Source organism: Schistocerca americana, chromosome 2 (assembly GCF_021461395.2).
Source record: "Schistocerca americana isolate TAMUIC-IGC-003095 chromosome 2, iqSchAmer2.1, whole genome shotgun sequence".
Taxonomy (NCBI): Eukaryota; Metazoa; Arthropoda; class Insecta; order Orthoptera; family Acrididae; genus Schistocerca; species Schistocerca americana.
The window spans coordinates 342,665,128-342,690,678 of NC_060120.1; the positions used below are offsets into that span (position 1 = coordinate 342,665,128).

At 38.4% G+C, this 25,551-nt stretch overlaps 1 protein-coding gene across 1 annotated transcript in view; it reads left to right on the top strand.

Annotated features, from left to right (window-relative positions):
• The window catches only part of LOC124589804 (FERM, ARHGEF and pleckstrin domain-containing protein 1), a 747,858-nt gene that overhangs the window by 465,998 nt on the left and 256,309 nt on the right, over positions 1-25,551 (top strand). The window contains exons 4-8 of the mRNA XM_047131595.1: positions 7,142-7,364; positions 9,809-9,932; positions 17,001-17,088; positions 18,835-18,990; positions 20,922-21,082. Coding sequence (XP_046987551.1) covers positions 7,142-7,364; positions 9,809-9,932; positions 17,001-17,088; positions 18,835-18,990; positions 20,922-21,082 — 752 coding nt within the window. The remainder of the gene's footprint in view (positions 1-7,141; positions 7,365-9,808; positions 9,933-17,000; positions 17,089-18,834; positions 18,991-20,921; positions 21,083-25,551) is intronic.

A 25,551-nucleotide genomic window follows, 5' to 3' on the forward strand; every position in this document is an offset into this window, starting at 1 on the left:
GTCTTGTAGAGTCATCATTTAAAGGCAGTACTTGGAAAATTTATTAGTGCACTTTCTTGGGAAAGTATAGATCTATCTTCAAGAGTATACCATTTCAGTTTCTTCTGTGTCTATGTGTCACTATCCCATGGGTTAAACAAGATTTTGACAATTCATGCTGTCTTTTCTGTATACATTCAATATCCTTTGTTAGTCCTATTTGGTGTGGGTCCCACACATTGGGTCAATATTCTAGAACCGGTCACATGAGTGATTTGTAAGTAATCTCCTTTGTAGGCTGATTGCACTTCCCTGATATTCTACCAATAAACCAAACTCGGCCACCTGCTTTACCCACAACTGAATTTACATGATCATTCCATTTCGTATTCCTACAGAGTGTTACACCCAGGTATTCGTATGAGTTGACCAAGTCCAGCTGTGAGTCACTGATATCATAGTCATAGGATACAACATTTTTTCATATTGTGAAGTGCACAATTTTACATTTCTGTACGTTTAAAGCAAGTTACCAGTCTTCGTACCACTTTGAAATCTTATCAAGACCTGAGTGCATATTTATGCAGCTTCTTTCAGACAGTACTTAATTGTGGATAATTGTGTCATTTGGAAAATGTCTGAAGCTGCTATTGATAATATCTGCAAGGTCATTAATATACAACATGAGCAATTCGAAGCTGCTTCTACATCTGATGACGACTCTCCATCCAAGATAACATGCTGTGTCCCCCCAACCAAAAAATTCTCAATCCAACCACAGATTTCACTTGATACCTCATATGATTTAACTTTTGACAATAAGTATACAGGTGGGGTACTGCGTCAAATGATTTTTGAAAATCAAGAAATATTGCATCTACCTGACTGTCTAGATCCAAAGCTTTCAGTATGTCATGTGAGGAAAGTGTCTGTTGGGTTTCATATGATCGATGTTTTCAGAACCCATGCTTGATGGCCTAGAGGAGGCCATTCTGTTCAACATACCCCATTATGTTTGAGCTCAGAATATGTTCTAAGATTCTACAACAAATCATTGTAAAGGATATTGGGCAGTGGTTTCATCTACGACTTCTACTACCCTTATTTTAGATGGGCATGACTTGTGCTTTCTTCTAACTGCTACACACAGTTTTTTGCAAGAGGGATCTACAGTAGACTATAGTTAGAAGATGGGCAAACTTAGCCACAAATTCTGTATAAACACCACTGATGCTAATACTTCATTCATCTTTTCAGTGATATGAGGATTAAATTGGTGCAATTCTCCCTGGTTTTACTTTTTAAAGGAACATTTGAAAATGGAGCTAAGCATTTCAGCTTTTGCTTTGCTATCCTGAATTTCAGTTCCTGTCTAATTCGCAAGTGACTGGACATTAATTTTGGTGCGTAACAGTATGTATATATGACCAGAATTTCTTAGTATTTTGTGAAAGATCATTTGATAGTTACACTCCTGGAAATGGAAAAAAGAACACATTGACACCGGTGTGTCAGACCCACCATACTTGCTCCGGACACTGCGAGAGGGCTGTACAAGCAATGATCACACGCACGGCACAGCGGACACACCAGGAACCGCGGTGTTGGGCGTCGAATGGCGCTAGCTGCGCAGCATTTGTGCACCGCCGCCGTCAGTGTCAGCCAGTTTGCCGTGGCATACGGAGCTCCATCGCAGTCTTTAACACTGGTAGCATGCCGCGACAGCGTGGACGTGAACCGTATGTGCAGTTGACGGACTTTGAGCGAGGGCGTATAGTGGGCATGCGGGAGGCCGGGTGAACGTAATGCCGAATTGCTCAACACGTGGGGCGTGAGGTCTCCACAGTACATCGATGTTGTCGCCAGTGGTCGGCGGAAGGTGCACGTGCCCGTCGACCTGGGACCGGACCGCAGCGACGCACGGATGTACGCCAAGACCGTAGGATCCTACGCAGTGCCGTAGGGGACCGCACCGCCACTTCCCAGCAAATTAGGGACACTGTTGCTCCCGGGGTATCGGCGAGGACCATTCGCAACCGTCTCCATGAAGCTGGGCTACGGTCCCGCACACCGTTAGGCCGTCTTCCGCTCACGCCCCAACATCGTGCAGCCCGCCTCCAGTGGTGTCGCGACAGGCGTGAATGGAGGGACGAATGGAGACGTGTCGTCTTCAGCGATGAGAGTCGCTTCTGCCTTGGTGCCAATGATGGTCGTATGCGTGTTTGGCGCCGTGCAGGTGAGCGCCACAATCAGGACTGCATACGACCGAGGCACACAGGGCCAACACCCGGCATCATGGTGTGGGGAGCGATCTCCTACACTGGCCGTACACCACTGGTGATCGTCGAGGGGACACTGAATAGTGCACGGTACATCCAAACCGTCATCGAACCCATCGTTCTACCATTCCTAGACCGGCAAGGGAACTTGCTGTTCCAACAGGACAATGCACGTCCGCATGTATCCCGTGCCACCCAACGTGCTCTAGAAGGTGTAAGTCAACTACCCTGGCCAGCAAGATCTCCGGATCTGTCCCCCATTGAGCACGTTTGGGACTGGAAGAAGCGTCGTCTCACGCGGTCTGCACGTCCAGCACGAACGCTGGTCCAACTGAGGCGCCAGGTGGAAATGGCATGGCAAGCCGTTCCACAGGACTACATCCAGCATCTCTACGATCGTCTCCATGGGAGAATAGCAGACTGCATTGCTGCGAAAGGTGGATATACACTGTACTAGTGCCGACATTGTGCATGCTCTGTTGCCTGTGTCTATGTGCCTGTGGTTCTGTCAGTGTGATCATGTGATGTATCTGACCCCAGGAATTTGTCAATAAAGTTTCCCCTTCCTGGGACAATGAATTCACGGTGTTCTTATTTCAATTTCCAGGAGTGTATATGCTATGGTAGACATTGAAGGTTTCAGACATTGCTCTCTTGACAGTCTAACATGTTTCATTCAGCAGCTCTCTGTCTATAGTCCTGCACTTTGTTTTACACCTGTCTACATCTGTGTCTACATTCATACTCCCCAAACCATGGCAGAGGGTACATCCTATTGTACCATTTATTAGGGTTGAATGCCCCTGAGTATGCTGTAATTATTCTAATCTTGTACTCAAGATCCCTATGTGAGTGATACATAGGGGGTTCCTAGAGTCATCATTTAAAGACACATCTTGAAACTTTGTTAGTAGACTTTCTTGGGATAGCTCACATCTATCTTCAAGAGTCTGCCAGGTTAGTTTTTTCAGCATCACTGTAACACTCTCCCAAGGATCAAACAATCCTTTTATGCAGTAGCCTCTGTTTCTTTAGAAGTTCCTTCACAGTGACTTTGTACCATGGAGGGTCCCTTCAATCATGAACTGTTTTACTATGAACATATCTATCCCGTGTGATCAACTATTCTTTGATAAACTTGAGCCGTAGTTCCTCTACATGCTCCTGCCATGTGCTGAAAGTTTCAAGTTCTTCATTGAGGTATGACACTACTGATCTTATATTTAGTTTACTGAAGGTATATATATATATATATATATATATATATATATATATAAAATAGAGGGAAACATTCCACGTGGGAAAAATTTATCAAAAAACAAAGATGATGTGACTTACCGAACGAAAGCGCTGGCAGGTCGAAAGACACACAAACATACACACAAAATTCAAGCTTTCGCAACAAACTGTTGCCTCATCAGGAAAGAGGGATGGAGAGGGAAAGACGAAAGGATGTGGGTTTTAAGGGAGAGGGTAAGGAGTCATTCCAATCCCGGGAGCGGAAAGACTTACCTTAGGGGGAAAAAAAGGACGGGTATACACTCTCGCGCGCGCGCGCGCGCGCGCGCGCGCGCGCGCGCGCCCACACACACACACACACACACACACACACACACACACAAGCAGACATGTCTGCTTGTGTCTGTATATATATATATATATGTGTGTGTGTGTGTGTGTGTGTGTGTGTGTGTGTGTGTGTGTGTGTGTGTGTGTGGGCGCGCGCGCGCGCGCGAGTGTATACCCGTCCTTTTTTCCCCCTAAGGTAAGTCTTTCCGCTCCCGGGATTGGAATGACTCCTTACCCTCTCCCTTAAAACCCACATCCTTTCGTCTTTCCCTCTCCTTCCCTCTTTCCTGATGAGGCAACAATTTGTTGCGAAAGCTTGAATTTTGTGTGTATGTTTGTGTTTGTTTGTGTGTCTTTCGACCTGCCAGTGCTTTCGTTCGGTAAGTCACATCATCTTTGTTTTTTGATATATATATATATATATATATATATATATATATATATATATATATATATACTTGTTTTAATTGCCGTTTGTACTTCAGTAATCATTGTTATCACAACTGTGTCATGGTCACTCATACTCCTTTTGATGTGGGCATTTTCAAAGAGATGAGGTCTATTTGTTGCCATTAGATCCAGTATATTTCCATCTTGAGTGGGGTTCCAAACTATCTATTGTAGGTAGTTTCCAGAGATGGCATTTAGTAATGTTTCACAGGACATCTTATCATGTCCTCCAGCAACAAAACTGTAATTTTCTCAGTTGATTGTTGGATGATTAAATTCTCCACTCATGATTACAGTAACATTTGGGAACTTACGTACTCGTGGACTGAGGGTTTCTCAAAGTTTCGGTACCAAAGTAGATCAACAGTGAACCCACAGTCACATTGCGAAATTGACAGTTCTCTATTGGAAATAATAAATTTCTGTACCTTGTACATTGCTTTATGAGTGACAGCAGAATACAAAATGTAAGATTCAGAATTATTGACAAATTGTGAAGTTTCCACAAAGGATTGTAACTTGTTTCTGTGGAAATCTCTGCATATGTGGAATGTAATTTCATTTGTTGATGCTTTCTTGTGAATGACGATGAATGCTGTTCATAATATTCTCAAAACATGTGCCTGTACTCACTTTTTCTTCTTTCATAGCTCAGTCTAAGTAAATATTGAAGTCTGAATTTTTCTGACTTGATAAATAAATTTCTATCTAACGTGGTTTATATTTTGATCTCAGTTATAAATGTAGTTAATTACAGTGAGCTTCCACTGTGAAGAACTTTCATTTAAAAATATGGCTATAGAATAGCACAAGTGTAAAATTAAGAGACCTTTGGAGAAAAGAGAGCCACTTGTATGAATATCAAGAGCTCAGATGGAAACCCAGTTCTAAGCAAAGAAGGGAAAGCAGAAAGGTGGAAGGAGTATATAGAGGGTCTATACAAGGGCGGTGTTCCTGAGGACAATATTATGGAAATGGAAGAGGATGTAGATGAAGATGAAATGGGAGATACAATATTGCGTGAAGAGTTTGACAGAGCACTGGAAGACCTGAGTCGAAATTAGACCCCGGGAGTAGACAACATTCCATTGGGACTACTGACCTGCCAGACCTGACAAACCTCTACCATCTGGTGAGCAATATGTATGAGACAGGCGAAATACCCCCAGACTTCAAGAAGAATATAATAATTCCAATCCCAAAGAAAGCAGGTCTTGACAGATGTGAAAATTACCGAACTATCAGTATAATAAGTCACAGCTGCAAAATATTAATGCGAATTCTTTACAGACGAATGGAAAAACTGGTAGAAGCTGACCTGGGGGAAGATCAGTTTGGATTCCGTAGAAATGTTGGAACACATGAGGCAATACTGACCCTACGACTTATCTTAGAAAATAGATTAAGGAAAGGCAAACCTACGTTTCTAGCATTTTTAGACTTAGATAAAGCTTTTGACAATGTTGACTGGAATACTCTCTTTCAAATTCTAAAGGTGGCGTGGGTAAAATACAGGGAGGGAAAGGCTATTTACAATTTGCACAGAAACCAGATGGCAGTTATAAGAGTCGAGGGGCATGAAAGGGAAGCAGCGGTTGGGAAGGGAGTGAGACAGTGTTGTAGCCTCTCCCCGATGTTATTCAATCTGTATATTGAGCAAGCAGTAAAGGAAACAAAAGAAAAATTTGGAGTAGGTATTAAAATCCATGGAGAAGAAATAAAAACTTTGAGGTTTGCTGATGACATTGTAATTCTGTCAGAGACAGCAAAGGACTTGGAAGAACAGTTGAACGGAATGGACAGTGTCTTGAAAGGAGGATATAAGATGAACATCAACAAAAGCAAAACGAGGATAATGGAATGTAGTCGAATTAAGTCGGGTGATGCTGAGGGAATTAGAATAGGAAATGAGACACTTAAAGTAGTAAAGGAGTTTTGCTATTTGGGGAGCAAAATAACTGATGATGGTAGAAGTAGAGAGGGTATAAAATGTAGACTGGCAATGGCAAGGAAAGCGTTTCTGAAGAAGAGAAATTTGTTAACATCAAGTATAGATTTAAGTGTCAAGAAGTCGTTTCTGAAAGTATTTGTATGGAGTTTAACCATGTATGGAAGTGAAACATGGATGATAAATAGTTTGGACAGTAAGAGAATAAAAGCTTTCGAAATGTGGTGCTACAGAAGAATGCTGAAGATTAGATGGGTAGATCACATAACTAATGAGAAAGTACTGAATAGGATTGGGGAGACGAGGAGCTTGTGGCACAACTTGACTAGAAGAAGGGATCAGTTGGTAGGACATGTTCTGAGGCATCAAGGGATCACCAATTTAGTATTGGAGGGCAGTGTGGAGGATAAAAATCATAGAGGGAGACCAAGAGATGAATACACTAAGCAGATTCAGAAGGATGTAGGTTGCAGTATGTACTGGAAGATGAAGAAGCTTGCACAGGATAGAGTAGCATGGAGAGGTGCATCAACCAGTCTCAGGACTGAAGACCACAACAACAACAAGTGTAAAAAATAAGTGAAGCACATGATGCTGTGGCTGAAAATATGCCTAGTATAGTTGCTATAACAAATGCCAGTAAGTGAAATTAAATTCGAGAAAGACAGAAAACTTGGAGTTGTTGGTTCCTTAAATATCATCAGGAATTAAGAAAAACAGATGGTTTTGAAAGCATACTGGCTCAGTGATTTAAATCACTTTAGCTGAGAATAGCTTATGTGGCTATGTAAAGTTAGTATAGCAAAACCCAGCTTTTATACCCCTGTGTAAAATATATCTTCAGCAGCTTTTTAATTGTTTATGTTGCTGGAGGCTATGTTCAGTTGAATGAGATCATCACAAATATTTGTTCCAGTATTGGCTTGATCTTGAGAAACCACTTTCGCGACAAGTGGGCCTCTCTCTTGTGGATCCATTGCTGCGTTTCTGCGTGAAGTTCTACACACCAGACCCCGCACAGCTGGAAGAAGAATTTACACGCTACTTGTATTGTCTCCAAATCAAACGAGATCTGGCTCAGGGACTTTTGCAGTGCAATGACAACACTGCTGCCTTGATGGCGTCGTATATAGTACAAGGTATATTTCGAGTGAATTTTTATCTGAATATCAGCACTTTGTTTGTGGCAATGTTTAAGTTTGAATGTAATACTATTGTAGAAAAGCAAATGACTGCTTTCATAATTTCCATGATAATATAAATGTGTTACTTTTGGTAATACGCAATTGTAATTCATTATTGTATCTTTCACACTTTTGGGAGCAGCATTAGTGAATTATATTCTTGTTGTAACTGGTTTCCTTTTCACCTGTGAGTGGTATTATATAACTGCTTGCTTGTGTTTCACTCCGCAGTATTATATTTCCTGGGAAGTATTACCTGATGATTTTATTAATTCATTAATTTAGCTTATAGCCAACTATTGTAGTTCATAGTTTATGGGCCTCTGATATTCTTTTCCATTCCAAATTTTCACTTATATGTATCATTGGGCGGTGTTAAGGTATTTGTTTTTGCTTGGCACATTATTCACAGTGGTAAGAACAATTACTGCAATCACAGTATCATTAACTAGCAGTGTACATTGTAAGCAGTAGTAGTTACTGTTACTTATTGTGCAATATCTCTTTTGAAATGCTCTCCTCAACAAATGACACACCACTCCCAATGTCATGTACACTTCCAGAAGCAGTCTTGATACACCTCTTGCTGGATCACATGAAGCGCCACCTGTGAATTTTCTTTTATCTCATATGTTGTTTCAAGTCTTTGTCCTTTCAACGGGGTTTTCAAGTTTGGAAGTAAAAAAGAAAGGTCCCCAGGGGCCATGTCTGGAGAGTATCGAGGATCCAAAAGCTATTCACAGATTGTGAGGTAAAGGTCTTTCTAGTCTTGACTCGTGGGCCGTGAGACGAACTTGGTGTCAACACGCATTCCAAGATGTTGTGTCAAAATCCAACTGAAATGTTATATTCTTCTGCAGTCTCGTGAACAGTTTTGTTGACACTTCTGACGTGAGCGTCATTGGCAGATGTCGAAGGGCGTCCTGAAGGAGGGTCATCTTTGACTCCCGCCCGGCCATTTTTAAACCGTGTGAACCATTTGTAACACCGAGTGTGGCTTAAGCACTGATAACCATAAGCTTTCTGCATCATTTGGTGTGTCTCTGTAAAGATTTTCTAGAATTTAATGCAAAATTTAATTCAGACTTGTTGCTCCTCTAACTCTGCCATCTCAAAATTCGCAAACTGTACGACACAACATTCTATTCAATACAGCACTGAACAATATCTAACAGACATACAATGATGAAACTTCCTGCAGTAACACATTAAACACAGCCATATGCAGCAATGCCAACTGCATTTTACTCCAACACACCTTTTGTGTGAAATTACAAATGTTCCAGAATTTTTCGAACGATAGTCATATGTACTACAATTCAGCGACAGCACAGCAGGCAGCATGATGTGCAGGTAACTGCTAACTAAACATCATTGCTCTGTTATGAAAAGTGCGTGTGTCAGGAACAGAGATTCATGTTAATTCCAGAGAAACACGGTTCCTTGGGTAAGTTTTTTCAGCGGGCAATAAAGCTCCAAGCTTTCTATTTTGTGAGAAAAGAGTCAGTATTTTACATACAGACAAAAACATTTGAATAATTTAGCAGCACTACCAGTAAAACATTGATTTTCATTTGAGAAACATGATTAGTGTGGAAACTGGTAGAAAATATATAAATTTCTCTGTTACTTCACGTTATTATAAAATTATTTCCCATATTACACTGTGGTTTCCATAGTGAATTGATAGTGTTCACTGACTATTGCTTTGTGCTTCCTTTCCTGAAAGTAGTTACCATAAAATTTAGGCACATGAGTCATAGAAGTTTGCTCGTTGCATATGTGAAATGCTGCAGGAATATTAGAGAGGTAATTTTCCTAAGCACAATGGGGCAGTTGGTCCAACCATGTGTGTTGTGAGTGATAATATATAAAAGGGACATACCAGACATTCACAGATTATACATGAAAACAACAGACATTCACAGATTATACATCAAAACAAGACATCCACAGATTATACATGAAAGCAACAAAGAAGTTGCCATGTATTTTGCATTACGTTGCACTTTTTTGGTATAAAACTTTTTTCTTCCTCGCACATGTCCACATGAGCACGCAATCGTGCGCCCATGCAAGTGCGCATGCGCATGCACGCCCAAAAACACACACACACACACTTGCCTATCATCATCTTTTTAAATTGTTTCCATCTTGGAATTTCTGAAATGCTAGTGTTATGGTAATTGGGACTTCCTAATTGCACATTTATTTCATATGAAACAAGTTGTTAACGTACAAGATCATTGCATTTTGATAATTTGTACTTCATTTTGAAGGATGAAGGATGGCCACTTTTGGTCCATAAAATTTCTCTGTTTGTTATATCCATGTGCAGAAAATTGTAGCTTTGAGCATGTTTGGATGAAAGAATTATTTATGTTACTTACTCTTTACAGCTGAATGTGGTGACTATGTTGTTGAAGACTACCCAGATCACACATATCTTTCTACGTACAAGTTTGTGCCAAATCAGGATCCTGAGCTGGAAAGGAGAATTATGGAGAACCACAAAAAACATGCGTAAGCTATTTACTGCCATTATATATAACTTCTTTAGATTTAATTGTCATTAAATGACCATAATGAGGCAGGAATTAACACTTTTATTACCATTAGACATCCAAAACAAAATGTTCAATGACAGGTAGAAATTGTAGGCTAACTGAAGCAGCTATCAGTACTTGATATTATCTTTAGTTTACAGGGAGGAACTTAATGACAGGAAAATGCTCAGAGGTTAGTGCCATGCATTGTGCCTGCAATGCTTTGAACTCAAAAATGTAAACTAATACTTCTGAAAACTAAAATACACAGAAAGAATAACCTGAGTGAACCAAAGGTCGAAGCATGTGTGGAACAGTGTACCATCACTAAATGATAATGACTGAGGAGAGATGACGTGTGGGCGAATCCAATACCTTTCTTCCTATTGTAAATGGGAAGGTCAGTGTTACATCAAGCTCAGGTTGTGAAGAACCATCAAATGAATTGGAAATATGGTAGAAATTCCCTATATACATTATCTGTGTCAGAGAGCACAATGTCAAGATATGAGTTTGTTTGAGTGTTTCTGAATGATAGCTCTCTGGAAAATGTGTTTGTTATGCCCTAATATTTCAACACATACAGAGCATGCTGCTAAGACAATGACACCTGTGTGGAACCATTTGATACAAGAGATTTGTACACAGTGGTGAATAGGTACTGAACCATGCAGTGTGACCTCGGTGTGGAATAACAGCTTGTCCAGTTGACCATAACAGACTGTTCACAGTTTTGGTCTTACAGTGAAGCACTGTATTGGTATGGACCTATGTCAACTGTTTGTTACTATGTACTATAAGTTAGACTAGCTGTCGAAATGACACTACTTCAGTTTTCATTGTCCAGATGGTACTAGAACCTATGAAAGCAATTAACATGCTAACAATATTGCGGGCGTGTTGAATGGCAAAATGTTATGTTTTCACATACTGGATGGTTACAATTAAAATCCAGCTGCTCATGAAGATCCAGCATGGGCTGTAATGATCGTATGGAAGCAGAACTTGGTAGAATGCTAATGCATTAATGCGGAACCTATTTACACTAGAAATAAATTAGTTCCAATTTTGGCCACTGCTGCAAATCGGGTGCTGTGCAGCATCTCGTTGACATCTCTGGTGCTCATATTGAACAAATTATGTAAGCCTTCTCCCTTGTTTGACCTCCTCTTCTGCCATATCCTATGCGTCTTTCTTGCATTCACAGTGCCAGGTTTGCTCCTGGTGGCCAAAATTGGAACTTATTTTTTCCAACGTACATCAGTTCCCCGTTAACGCATTAGAATATCTGCCACATTTCACTGTCATACGATAATTACACACTGGGCCTCTGCAAATAGCTGCACTTAATTGTAACTGCCCAGTATATCCCATTCAACCTGTCCTGCAACAATGGCTACACAAGATATAGTCACTAGTGGACAAAGACCAAGTGTGATGGTTTATGGCATCACTAGATACTAAGAAACTCTATAACAGTTTTAAAAATAATAACTCGTGAATACTTTCAGATTAAAGCATAACTATCATGACACTTAAGTAAAATTTCACAGATTCAGAATCATTTATTATAATGTGTTGCTTACGTGCAGTACTTGTTACTCCCATGGCTGTTGAACAGGAAATAGACGATCTCCTTCCTCTGTGGAGCCCATCCTGCATCCAGTGTGTGGTATCACTTCTCCTTACCACCAAGGGTGCATTGCCTTGTGTAATACAACCTAAAAATATATCCAGGATCACATATTACACTACTGATGCTGTGTATTGAGGGCAGCCCGTAAAGCAGCTGGTACCTGAGGAGGTTAGAGAGTCATAGGCACTTCTGTTCCTCTTGACAACTCAACGTGCATGATTTCAGCACGACGATGTAAGAGCACATAATGAGAGGAATATACAAGCATTCTTTAAAAAATTGCAGGTACAACTGCTTACCTGACCTTCACGTATGGTGATACGATGCCCATTAAAATGTCTAGGATGTGCTCAGTTGGCAAACTGTTTATCATTGTGTTTACAACAACCACCACTAATACTTTGTGGATTTGTGTACAAAGAGTGTGGAGAGCGGTTTCCCAGGAACATATTCATATAATTTGACATTATACCATGGCATGTAAAGGCTATGACTGCAGTCAATAGGGTTTTCATAGATGCTCAAATCTCAGTTACAGATCATGTTCTAACTTGCCTGGCAAATCTGGAAAATTTGAAATTGTCAGGGAAATTAAATTTAATGGAAATAATGAGGAATTCTGAAACATTGGGGAACTGAGAAACAGCCTGGAGTGTGTTGAATTGTTTATTAATGGAAAGAAATGTAGAGTAATTTTGTTGCAAATCATTCTGAGATAATACTGCAAAAACTGTCCATTGTGGAGTCTTCAAAGGAAAGGTGAAGACGTGCATTAAACATAATGTTTGTTGCTTGATTGCAGCTACCTTTGACACACTTACCGGCCTTAGGATTCTTCATTAGTTTTCGTGGGTTCTTGTGCTCCTGGTCCATTTCCCGTCACATTCGTTTGAGTGTGACAGAGTGTAATGTGTGAGTGAGAATTTGTCACATAGATGTGAATTCCTCATTCACACACAAAAGTGAAGGTTTTCTTTTAGTTAAAAAGTATCAATTCAGTTTCATACTCAAACAAGCATATTTGGTGAATCAGCTTATGAGGCTTTGTTTCATTTTTATTAATTTCAGTGCAAAGTAGTATTTTGCCTACTTTCTTCCAGTGTTTCGATATAAGTTAAGTATTACTATAGCTTGTTTTTAATAATCTGGTGATAAATCAAGAAAGAATTATTAACAGATCATTTAGCAATATATAAAAGTTCAACAAACGAGAATGATAAAATAATACAGACGCTATATCTAGATTGAATTTTCTCATTGTAAATAAAGTTTATCTGCAGTAACTCTGTTACAAAGTATTAAAATCGAACATAATTTATTGAACAGCTAAAAGGAAAAAAGGAAATGTTGGTTTTGTATACATTTTATTTTCAGTTCTGCTGTACTTTGGAGATTCACTAATAATTGATGTAGCAACTCAAAAAATTTGATTTGTAGCTGTGAAAACTAATATAGTAAAACTTGGTCTCCCATGAAACAGAAATTGGTTAAGGGAAGTTTGGAATTTCTGCCTGGAAAAATCTGGAAATCTTATAATGAAACAGTCGCCAACCTGAGTTTTGTAATCCTAATCATTTGTGCATCTTGTCTTATAACCTGTTCTCTAGTAGTCACAAGTATCCTTTTAGGTATTCAAATTTCACACACATTCACTAGGAACTACATTTGTTAGTTGTAATGTAGCTAGTGCTTCTGTCACCTAAATTTTCTAATTTAATTCCAATTCACTTATCAATTTTAGTGTTTCTTCGCCAGAGCCCTCTGCCTGATGGCCAACGGGATAAAAAAAACTACTTTGTATTTATTTGTTTATCCTTCCACTAAATTTTTGTAATGATATGAAATGTGCCATATTGTACGAAACATAAATTTTTACATAGATGTGCAGGAGTAGCTTTAATAATGAATAAAAAAAAATAGGAACGTGGATAAGTTACTATGAACAGCATAGTGAACGCATTATTGTAGCCAAGATACACACAAAGCCCACACCCACCACAGTAGTAAAAGTCTGTATGCCAGTAAGCTCCACAGATGAGAAAGAGAGTGAGGAAGTGTATGATTAGATACAAGAAATTGTTCAGATCGTAAAGGGAGATGAAACTTTAATAGTCATGGGCGACTGGAATCTGATAGTAAGAAAAAGAAGAGAGGGAAAAGTAGTAGAGTAGATGAATATGGACTGAGGGAAAAGAATGAAAGAGGAAGCCGTCTGGTAGAATTTTGCACAGAGCATAATTTAATCATAGCTAACAGTTGGTTTAAGAGAATGTTGTACATGTGGAAGAGAGATGGAGACACCGGAAGATTTCAGGTTGATTATATAATGGAAAGACAGAGATATTGGATCCAGGTTTTAAATTGTAAGACATTTCCAGGGGCAGATGTGGACTCTGACAACAATTTATTGGTTATGAACTGCATATTGAAACTGAAGAAATGGCAAAAAGGCAGGATTTTAAGGAGATGGGACCTGGATAAACTGAAAGAACCAGAGGTAGTAGAGAGTTTCAGAGGGAGCATTAGAGAACAATTGACAAGAATAGGGGAAAGGAATAGAGTAGAAGAAGAATGGGTAGCTTTGAGAGGTGAAATAATGAAGGCAGCAGTGAATCAAGTAAGTAAAAAGATGAGGGCTAATAGAAAATGTTGGGTAACACAATAGATTTTGAAATTAATCGATGAGAGGAGAAAATATAAAAATGCAATAAATGAAGCAGGCAAGAGGGAATACAAATGTCTGAAAAAAATGAGATTGACAGGAAGTGCAAAATGGATAAGCAGGAATGGCTAGAGGACAAATGTAAGGATGTAGAAGCAGATATCACTAGGGGTGAGACAGATGCTGCCTACAGGAAAATTAGAGAGACCTTTGGAGAAAAGAGAACCACTTGTACGAATATCCATAGCTCAGATGGAAAACAAGTCCTATGCAGTGAAGGAAAAGCAGAAAGGTAGTAGTAGTATGTAGAGGGTCTTCACAGGGGAGATGTGCTTGAGGGTAATATTATGGAAATGAAAGGGGATGTAGATGAAGATGAAATGGGAGATATGATACTGCATGAAGAACTAGAAAAGACTGAAAAACTTAAGTTGAAACAAGGTCCTGGGAGTAGACAACTTTCCATTAAAGCTACTGATTGCCCTGGGAGAGCCAGCCATGGTTAAACTCTTTCATCTGGTGAGCAAGATGTATGAGACAGGTGAAATACCCTCAGACTTGAGGAACAGTATAATAATTCCAATTCCAAAGAAAGCAGGTGCCCACAGATATGAAAATTACCGAACTGTCAGTTTAATAAGACACAGTTGCAAAATACTAACATGAATCCTTTACAGAAGAATGGAAAGACTGGTGAAGCCAACCTCATAGAAGATCAGTTTGGATTCGGGGGAAATGTAGGAACACGCGAGGCAATACTGACCCTATGACTTTTCATAGAAGACTGGTTAAGGAAAGGAAAACCTACATTTATAACATTTGTAGACTTAGAGAAAGCTTTTAACAATGTTTACTGGAATACTCTCTTTCAAATTCTAAAGTGGCAGGGGTAAAGTACAGGGAGCGAAAGGCTATGTACAACTTTTATAGAAACCAGATGGCAGTTACAAGACTCGAGGGGCAAGCAGTGGTTGAGAAGGGAGTGAGACCGGGTTGTAGCCTATCTGCGATGTTATTCAGTCTGTATATTGAGCAAGCAGTAATGGAAACAAGAGAAAGAAAATTGGAGTAGGAATTAAACTCCAGGGAGAAGAAATAAAAGCTTTGAGGTTTGCTGATGACATTGTCATTCTACCAGAGACGGCAAAGGACTTGGAAGAGCAGTTGACTGGAATGGACAGTGTCTTGAAAAGAGGTTATAAGATGAACATCAATAAAAGCAAAACGAGGCTAATGGAATGTGGTCGAATTAAATCAGGGGATGGTGAGGGAATTAGATCAGGAAATGAGACCGTTAAAGTAGTAGATGAGGTTTGCTATTTGGGAAGAAAAGTGACTGATGATGGTCGAAGTAGGGAGGACCTAAAATGTAGACTGACAATGGCGAGAATGGCGTGTCTGAAGAAGAGAAATTTGTTAACATTGAGTATGAATTTAAATGTCAGGAAGTCCTTTCTGAAAGTATTTGTATGGAGTGTAGCCATGTACGGAAGTGAAACATGGACGATAATCAGTTTATACAAGAAGATAATAGAAGCTTTTGAAAGGTCGTGCTCCAGAAGGATGCTCAAGATTAGATGGGTAGATCTTGTAACTAATGAAGAGGTATGTAATAGAACTGGGGAGAAGAAAAATTTGTGGCACAACCTGACTTGAAGAAGGGATCGCTTGCTGGGACACATTATGAGGCAACAAGGGATCACCAGTTCAGTACTGGAGGAAGCATGGGGGGGGGGGGGCGTAACAATTGGAGAGGGAAGCCAAGAGATGAATATAGTAAGCAGATTCAGAAGGATGTAGGTTGCAGTAGTTATTCAGAGGTGAAGAGGCATGCACAGGATAGAGAAGCATGGGGAGCTGCATCAAACCAGCCTTTGGACTGAAGACAACAAAAACAAAAATAATAACAACAACAAATGCACATATAAACAAACGTGCTAATTACATATACGTATGGATATGTCTGCATGCCACGTATAAACTGAATTACTTACTTCTGTTGTTCTTTATATGCCTGTGTACTGCTCAATGTCTCTGCTAGACAATGAGTGGTTATCTTTACTCATTCCAGTGTTTGTATTTTGTCGAGGGTGTTATTAATATTCCAATTGCTGCTGTTTGCCCATAGAAGTTAGATATTTTCTGATATTTTTGTGGGCAGAGCCTGTAATACAAAATTGGTGATAATTCAAGTGTCTCTTCTTCTGTGCAGGTTGCTATACAAAGCTGCTACTCAGTGATTTGTGACATGTCTGCCCATTGTACTCAACATGTCTATACCTGTGATGGTTCATATCAATGATTGCAGTCAATAAGTTCCCATTACACTATTTGTCTTAAATGCTTGTTCTTCCTTCTGTAAACTTTTTTCACCACCTATGAGCATAGCACTGTTCTATAGCTTTCCAAGTACGTTGGACAGCTGCGATAGCTGTCCAACGTACTTGGAAAGCTATTCTTCACCAAGGACTCAGTGACACCACGTTCCTTCTGCTTTGAATACATTATTCACCTGCATGTGCAAAACAGATTTTGAAATACCTGTACAAAGGAGGAGTCACTTATACTGCATGTGTAATTTGAACAATCTACATCAAATAATAAACAATATGACAATTTATGCATTATATTGGTACAGACCACATTCAGCTATTGTGGGTAGTATAAATATATATTTCAGAATACTATTCACCACAATGTCTTTTAACCTCACTGCTTTCTAATTATACTGAAAACGTCTTTTACAGCGGCCAGTCTCCAGCGGAAGCAGATTTAAATCTCTTAGAGACTTCCCGTCGTTGTGAACTGTATGGTATGAAAATGCATCCAGCCAAGGTAAGTACAAATGCTCATTTCACCTTAGATATGTTGATCCTATTATGTTGCCTGTGCTAGGGGAATGATATAAATAGATTACGTGAAGAATGTTAATATTTATTTGTTGGAAGCAGTAAGATAAAAGTAGGTGTTTGTGTCTATGAACTTTTACTATAGTGATTTTAACAGTGCCAGAATATTGTTTGTGATAGCTGCATTCGTCACTGAGATCTCACTGTTGCAGCTGTTAGTGAACTCCTCTTGCCTTAGAGTCAATTTGAAGTTATAAAACTTGTAAGTCTGACATGGGCAACTTGGCACCTATTTGGTGTACCCTATTTGATTCATGCTTACTGTTTCAGTTGGTGGCAAATGTCTATAAAATATTTCCAAACACTACATTTGTTGTAAGAAGTGTCTTTATTGTTCTGAAGTTTACACGGGTCTGATGGTGAACAGTACCCAAGGTGAAGATGCTGAGTCGCAGATAGGCACAACAAAAAGACTGTCACAAATATAGCTTTTGGCCGGTAAGCCCTTCGTCAAAATTAGATGACAAACACACACATACACACTCATGCAAATGCAACTCACACTGAAGTGTGGCCTCAGTTGCCTGAGATTGCTGTCATGTGTGTGTGAGTTGCATTTGCGTGAGTGTGTATGTGTGTGTTTGTCATGTAATTTTGATGAAGGCCTTACTGTCCAAAAGCTATATTTGTGACAGTCTTTTTGTTGTGCTTATCTGCGACTCAGCATCTCTGCTATATGGTGAGTAACAACTTTCCTTTTCACAATGTTTTTACATTCCAACCTGGATTTTCGATTGTTTGATTTGCACTCAAGGTGAAGGATTGACATAAAAGACACAATATCTTACACTTATTATCAACAGATGTTGGGAGGGCGAGGGATTTATGTCTCGTACATGTGGAATTATACTGTATGGCATTAAGTACTGTGTGTACTACTCAATTATTTATATATAAAAACAAAGATGAGGTGACTTACCGAACAAAAGCGCTGGCAGGTCGATAGACACACAAACAAACACAAACATACACACAAAATTCAAGCTTTCGCAACAAACTGTTGCCTCATCAGGAAAGAGGGAAGGAGAGGGGAAGACGAAAGGAAGTGGGTTTTAAGGGAGAGGGTAAGGAGTCATTCCAATCCCGGGAGCGGAAAGACTTACCTTAGGGGGAAAAAAGGACAGGTATACACTCGCACACACGCACATATCCATCCACACATACAGACACAAGCAGACATATTGAAATATGTCTGCTTGTGTCTATATGTGTGGATGGATATGTGCGTGTGTGCGAGTGTATACCTGTCCTTTTTTTCCCCTAAGGTAAGTCTTTCCGCTCCCGGGATTGGAATGACTCCTTACCCTCTCCCTTAAAACCCACTTCCTTTCGTCTTCCCCTCTCCTTCCCTCTTTCCTGATGAGGCAACAGTTTGTTGCGAAAGCTTGAATTTTGTGTGTATGTTTGTGTTTGTTTGTGTGTCTATCGACCTGCCAGCGCTTTTGTTCGGTAAGTCACCTCATCTTTGTTTTTATATATAATTTTTCCCACGTGGAATGTTTCCTTCCATTATATTGATATCGCTACTCAATTATTTTTTTGATTATGAGAATATTTAATATAGTTAACCTTGTTAGCAGTGTTAATGTTACTAATATTTAAATTATCTCAGATAGTTAGCAGTGAAACTTTGTAATGTTATCTAGTAATTCTTATAATTTCTGTTTTTTAGGATCATGAAGGTGTTCCTTTAAATCTTGCTGTTGCTCACATGGGAATTGTTGTCTTCCAAAATTTTACCAAAATTAATACATTTTCCTGGGCAAAAATTAGAAAAATCAGTTTTAAAAGAAAGAGGTTCCTCATTAAACTGCATCCTGAAGGCTACGTGAGTATAACCCCCATTTATAATCTCAAAACAAGAATACATACAACGATTATATACAGGAATGTGGTTTGGACGTGTGTTATTGCAAGTAGAGGGTTCATTAGTGCAGCTTAGTGGATATAATCAAAATGAAACTTTCTCTAATCTGATTGAGCAGTATCTGCAGTTATACTATGCTTTCTGAATGTGTTACTGCTTTGTCCTATTGAAATTAATATGCAGGCATTTGGGGCAGTCTGCGATGACCATGTAATAAGTAATGTATCTCTTATAAACAGACGTATAATGTTCAGTGCTAGGATATTAAATAAACATAGTGAGAAATATTGTGCTGAGAAGCGAGAGATTTGAAGACACAATTATGAAAACACTGTAGTTGATAAATGCTTCAGCTGGAAAAATATTTTAAATATGTTTTTGATCTGATCATCTCAGTTTAAAATTTTTTATCTTGATCATGAAAATCTTCGCACGGCAAAAATACCACAGCTCTTTAAAAAATTCCTCAGTGAGCAGGCCAGACCTCAAAATATTATTAAGAGGACATATTTTTGATAAATGGGCAGAAATCGATGTTACGAGTTCCTTATAACAAGCTATCAATGGAAAATATTAAATACAAATAAATAGAATAAACACTGCCTTAACTACTTTATGAAAGACAGTAACACATTTTCAAAACTTATTTTGTTTGGCGACAAAACATAAATGAATCTTACACCCAACACAATAAAGGAAAAACAAACCTGTGGAACAGCATCATGCATGCACTCTATCAAAATATTGTAACTACACAAATTGCAGTAAGCTCATAGAAATTGATGCTGATGTCATTAATAGTACTTTTGGTGAATATTATTCCAAAATGGTGGAACATGTATGTAGAGGTTCTCCCTCGGGCATGGGGGGGTGTGTGTGTGTGTGTGTGTGTGTGTGTGTGTGTGTGTGTGTGTGTGTGTGTCCTTAGGATAATTTAAGTTAAGTAGTGTGTAAGCTTAGGAACTGATAACCTTAGCAGTTAAGTCTCATAAGATTTCACACACATTTGAACTTTTTTTTATTGTCCAGTTGAGTGGATGTCATTAATGACATGCCTCGCTATAAGTGATTGGAAAGGTTCAAGAACAACTTTGGTGTTTTATTGAGAGATATTTGAACATCTGCATTGTGGGACCAGGACTGCGCGGTTATCATCACTTCCTCAAGCTAAAAGACTTCCCAGAGCAACTGTTTTGGATGATCAAAACTTGGATAAAAGTTGTCATTAACTGGTTCAATTACTCGGTGATGAATGACTGCATCTTGGTGATGAATGACTGCATTAAGGATATATACAATTTGTTCACTGTTATAGTGTACTTGTTTAATTACAACCGGATGGTTCTTAAATGCAACTTAGTGAAACTTTTTCTAATCTGATAGAGTAGTATCTGCAGTGATACTACACTTTCTGAACTTGTTATTGCTTTGTGCTGTTGAAATTAATATGGAGACATTGCCATGTTTGCTGTTATGATGTGTTTGACAACACATAAAAATTAGTATAATTTTTCTTATGATATATTTATAGTAAGATGTTCTGGATGTTCTGTATGATTCTTGTATATCTGAGGTGCATAATATGTTAGAAAAGCATCTGTGCATGTAGGAAAGTCTGTTAACAATTTTCACTGTGATTGTCATCTTAGTTTTAATGCTATTACAAGTTACTGGCCTATTTAACCACTTGAGAACTTCACTTAACTCACAACAGTTTTTCTTTACTCATCTCTGTTTTCCTCCCTCTGTTCTTTCTTTTCCAATCCTTCCTCTTCTGAGAATGACGTAATTATTGTGATGATGACACATTAATCATTAGCTTGTTATTTTGCCTTAAAATGCTGTTTCTATTTTGAATGTGGTAGTATTGATCTGATTGTATCTTTTTTTAGGGCTACTATAAAGACACTGTTGAGTTTTTTTTCGAAGGCCGCAATGAGTGCAAAAATTTTTGGAAGAAGTGTGTGGAAAACCATGGATTTTTTCGCTGTTCATCTGTTAAACGTGTTCCAAGACAAAAGACCCGAGTATTGAGCCGAGGTTCATCATTCAGGTAATTTAATTGTAAAAACTATCATTGATACAAACTATATGTAGTAACGTAGGAACCGTGGTATTGTGGCAGTCAGATAACTGTTCTTTTCCTAATTTGTTTACGGAAATGATAGTCAGGGCTTTATAAAATAGTGTTGAGTACATGTTGAGCAAGATGACACAGTGGCTAGGATTTCATATCCCACATAGTTATCCAGATTTAGGTTTTCCATGTGTTTCATAAATCAAAATTCCGTTCAATAATGGCAACATCTGAATTCCTACTTTGTTTCAACACAGTGTGAACTTGTGACTCTGTGTCTGAAAACTTGATGAGAATGTAAAAAATATGTATTTAAATTATTGTGGCAGTCAGTATTAAGAATACTGCATTGAAGTGAAAGTTATTTGGAATACTACATCAAGATTCAGACAGTCAACTTTGCAAATAGCAATACCACTAATATTTTGGCTGTTTTCTTTTGCCCATCCTCAGAATGAGCTGAAAAGTTGGTCACATGGTGCCATTGGTCACCTTATATGTGTCACTGAAGTGGCACTAGGCATGCAATTCGCAGAGTGACTGTATTGCTGCAATTTTTTGTGCCAAATTAGTAGTCTGGTTGCTGCAGTCGGGTGTACCACTGATGTTCAATATGCCTTACATGAGCAAATCTTACTGTTGGTCCGGTATATATAGACTACCACAGTCCAAAATAATATGTATTGTCTTTGAGAGAACTTATAATGTGCTGCAGCATTTGTAGGAGGCCAGAAGATCACTTTAGGTCAGTGTATTTTGAGGATCCAGCCCATCTTTTGAGTAAGAAGCACCTACCAAAGTAAAAAATGTAGCATCATTTTCCAGATCTTGTAGTTGCATTGTTCATTTCATGCAAAATGGCTTATGTATCTTTTGCTGCCAATGTCCATTTGCAACAGAAATATTCCACAGACAAATGAGTTTTATCTTGCTGGTCATCATTATGTGTAGAATACTATGTGCCCTTTGCACCAAAGTTTTAAGGACACCATTGCTTTAGAAATCACAACCAAATCAAGAGTTTTAGCAATTTAATTATTTTGGACTAAGTGATGAAGGTATGGAATTTGTGATGAAGGTATGAATTTTCATTTTGTTGAAGACTTGATAAATCATGAGAGTGGTTTTAATTTTGACTTCAATGGTCTTGCCGTCACAAAAATGTAACACAATGAGTCGACTATTTCTAACTATTCTGTACTATACCAGTGTATGCCACTCTGGAATATTGTATATTATTTCTGTACTTGCCACTGATCAATGCCTATGCTGTGGATTTGCATTGCACAATACTGCCACAGTACTATTTATAAGACTTTCAAAATAACTGGAAGATAGCAGACAAAAGATCAACAGAAGAGGTGGAGTTTTGGTGACTCCATGGCTGAGACTTAATGGGTTGTCTCAGTACCGCAAATAGTTGTAGATACTAAGTTGTTTGAAATATTTGGTTTTGATATCATTTACTTCTTTGAATTTATAAGTTGTTTACAGTATTGTGGGAACTTAGTAACTGTAGTTGTTTTATTGTAGGGACTTCATTGGTTAATTGAAGATTGCTGGAGTGTTAACTAAGCAGGATGGCAAATAATATTAGTGTATTATGCACTTCTTAGTGATAGGTGCGAAAGACTATACTAAATTCTCATTACATGGAAAAGAGCCAATAATTTCTGAAATTATTCTGTTGTTTTTCTGGTACTATGATCTGTATTATCTGCAAGCATTACATTTGACACCAATAGTATGAAATGGGTTCCAAACACTGTAGAATTGCATATGTTCATGAACTTATTAGATGGCTAATAAAATGTGTTAAAATAACTGAAAACATTTTTGATGAATACAATGAAATCTGTTCTGATAGTCTTATGGTAGTTTTCAAAACAAAAAAAGAAGAAAAACCAACACAATTTAGTAGTTTGTGCAGCCTGTTTGTAAAAAGGAAGTGTTATATAAACTGGAAATGCTTGTTTGTTTTACATGTTTATAAGATTACTCACAGCAGTGTAAAATAATATCTGTTATTTTTTAATGTTGCTTCTGCATCTACATACGTACTCCACAAGTACATACAGTGGACAGCAGAAGGTACCTTGTACCACTAATAGTCATTCCCTTTCCTGTTCCACTCACAAATGGAACAAGGGAAAAGCGACTGTTTCTACATCTGTAACTTTAGGAATCAAAACACCTCGTATCATGAATGAAATTTTCCCCTGGCAGTGGAGTCTGCACTGATATGAAACTTCTGGCAAATTAAAACTTGTGTGCTGGACTGAGAATCGAACTCAGGATCTCTGCCTTTTGTGGGCAAGTGCTCTAACAACTGAGCTACACAAGCACTACTCTCGACCCATCCTCTAGCAGTTCTAGTCTTGTAAGTTTCTCAGGAGAGCTTTTGTGAAATAGGGAAAGTAGAAGATGAAGTACTGGCAGAAGTATAGTTGTGAGGACATGTCGTAAGTTGTGCTTGGATAGCTCCGTTGGTTTAGTATTTCCCCACAAAAGGGAAAGCTCACGAGTTTGAGTCTTGGTCTGGCACACAGTTTTAATCTGCCAGAAGGTTTCACCTCTTACCTTATTTTAAAGATCCTTATGCGAAATGTACATTGGTGACAGTGGAATTGTTCTGCAGTCAGCTGCATATGGTGGTTCTCTAATGTTTCTCATAGCGTTTCACAAAAGAATATCTTCTTCCTTCCATGGGTTCCTATAATAAGGTCATGAATTATCTCCATAATACTTACATGTTGCACAAACATACCAGTAACAAATCTAGCAGCAGGGTTCTGAATTACTTCTTTAATCTGACCAGGAGGAGATCCCAAACACTCAAGCACTATTAAAGAATGGATCACACTAGTGTTCTATATGCGATCTTCGTCATAGTTGAACCACACTTCCTTAAATTTCTCCTAATGGACCATATGGGCTCGTTCCATTTCACACTGCTTTGCAACATTATGCCAAGATGTTTAATTGATGTGACTGTGTCAAGCAGCACACTGCAGATACTGAATTCGATCATTACAGGATTGTTTTTCCTACTCATCTGCATCAGCTTTCATTTTTCTGTATTTAGAGCATGCTGCCATTCATCACACCAAATATAAATTCTGTCTAAGTCACTCTATACCCTCTTACAGTCACTCGGTGATAGTACGTTCCTGTACACTACAGCATTGTCAGCAGACAGTTGCAGACTGCCGCTCACTCTGTCAGATCATCTGTGTATATAGAGAACAAGGGTGGTCCTATCATATTTTCCTGGGACCCACCGGGTGACACCCTTGGCTATTGGTAATAGTAAGTGTGAAGTTGACTCAAATAAGCAGCAAACCACATTTTTGTGGCAGTCCAAAAATTGGTGGATGAAGAGAAAAAGTTAATAATGGTGAAAACAGATAAATAGGCTGATTTTTAAATCAATTTTGGCGTATGTGATAAAATGCAGAGTTTCAGGATTTTGGTTAGTTTGAAGCTAGATATCATGGAAATTTTTAGATTAAAAAAGTGGAACTTTATCCCATGTATTTAATATGTAAATGGGATAGTTATATTGTATACGAAAAACTTTTTTTTTTCATCATGAACTATTTTTGCCACTTAAAACACCAACCAACCACTAAAGTGATGATGAAATTACTGTATTGTTTTTTTGCCATTACAGCTTTTGAACATTTTATTCATCATCAAATGGTTGCATTGTGTTTACAGGAGAAACTGTTTGTCAGCCGTTGAATGTTTTGAGCATGTGGTGCCAGTGAAAGTGTCCCATTTTTTATACTTGCATTTTTTGTGTGTTGTGAAATATGATGTTTATATACTTACCACTGTAATGCATGATTTTTGTCAACACAGTTGTGTTAAAACATGTGCTATTAATGTGAGATAAGGCTGTTCATTGTCTAAGTGCAAATGGTAACCCACTCTGCATTTTACCTTTAAAGTTTTATGACCGTGTTGATAAAAGTATGAAATACAGTGGTACATGTATCATCCCCATGTTTGGTGCTACTCAGAAGATGCAAGTTTTTGGTAAAAAAGCTCAGGCACTTTCCATACTATCATGGTACTCAAAACATTCAACAGCTGATTAGTAGCTCATCCTATAAATGAAATGCAGCTATCTGATGATGATCATAATGTTCATACTTGGTAATGGCTGTAAACAATAAAAACAATTTAAAAATATGTCATTAACTTAGTCAAGGGTAGATTTTTATAATTTACCTTGCAGTCTAGGTAACCTGAAAAGTTCTTCTAACAACAATATCGATTTCTAACTTTTGTTATGTTCATTTTACTTGGGAATTTGATAATATATTGAATACTTTCAATTAAAGGAAAGGGAATTGAATAAAATTTGACCATTATTTGCTGAAACAACATATTTAGGAAATTAAGAGCAATGTATTAGAAATATTGTGGACACAATTAGA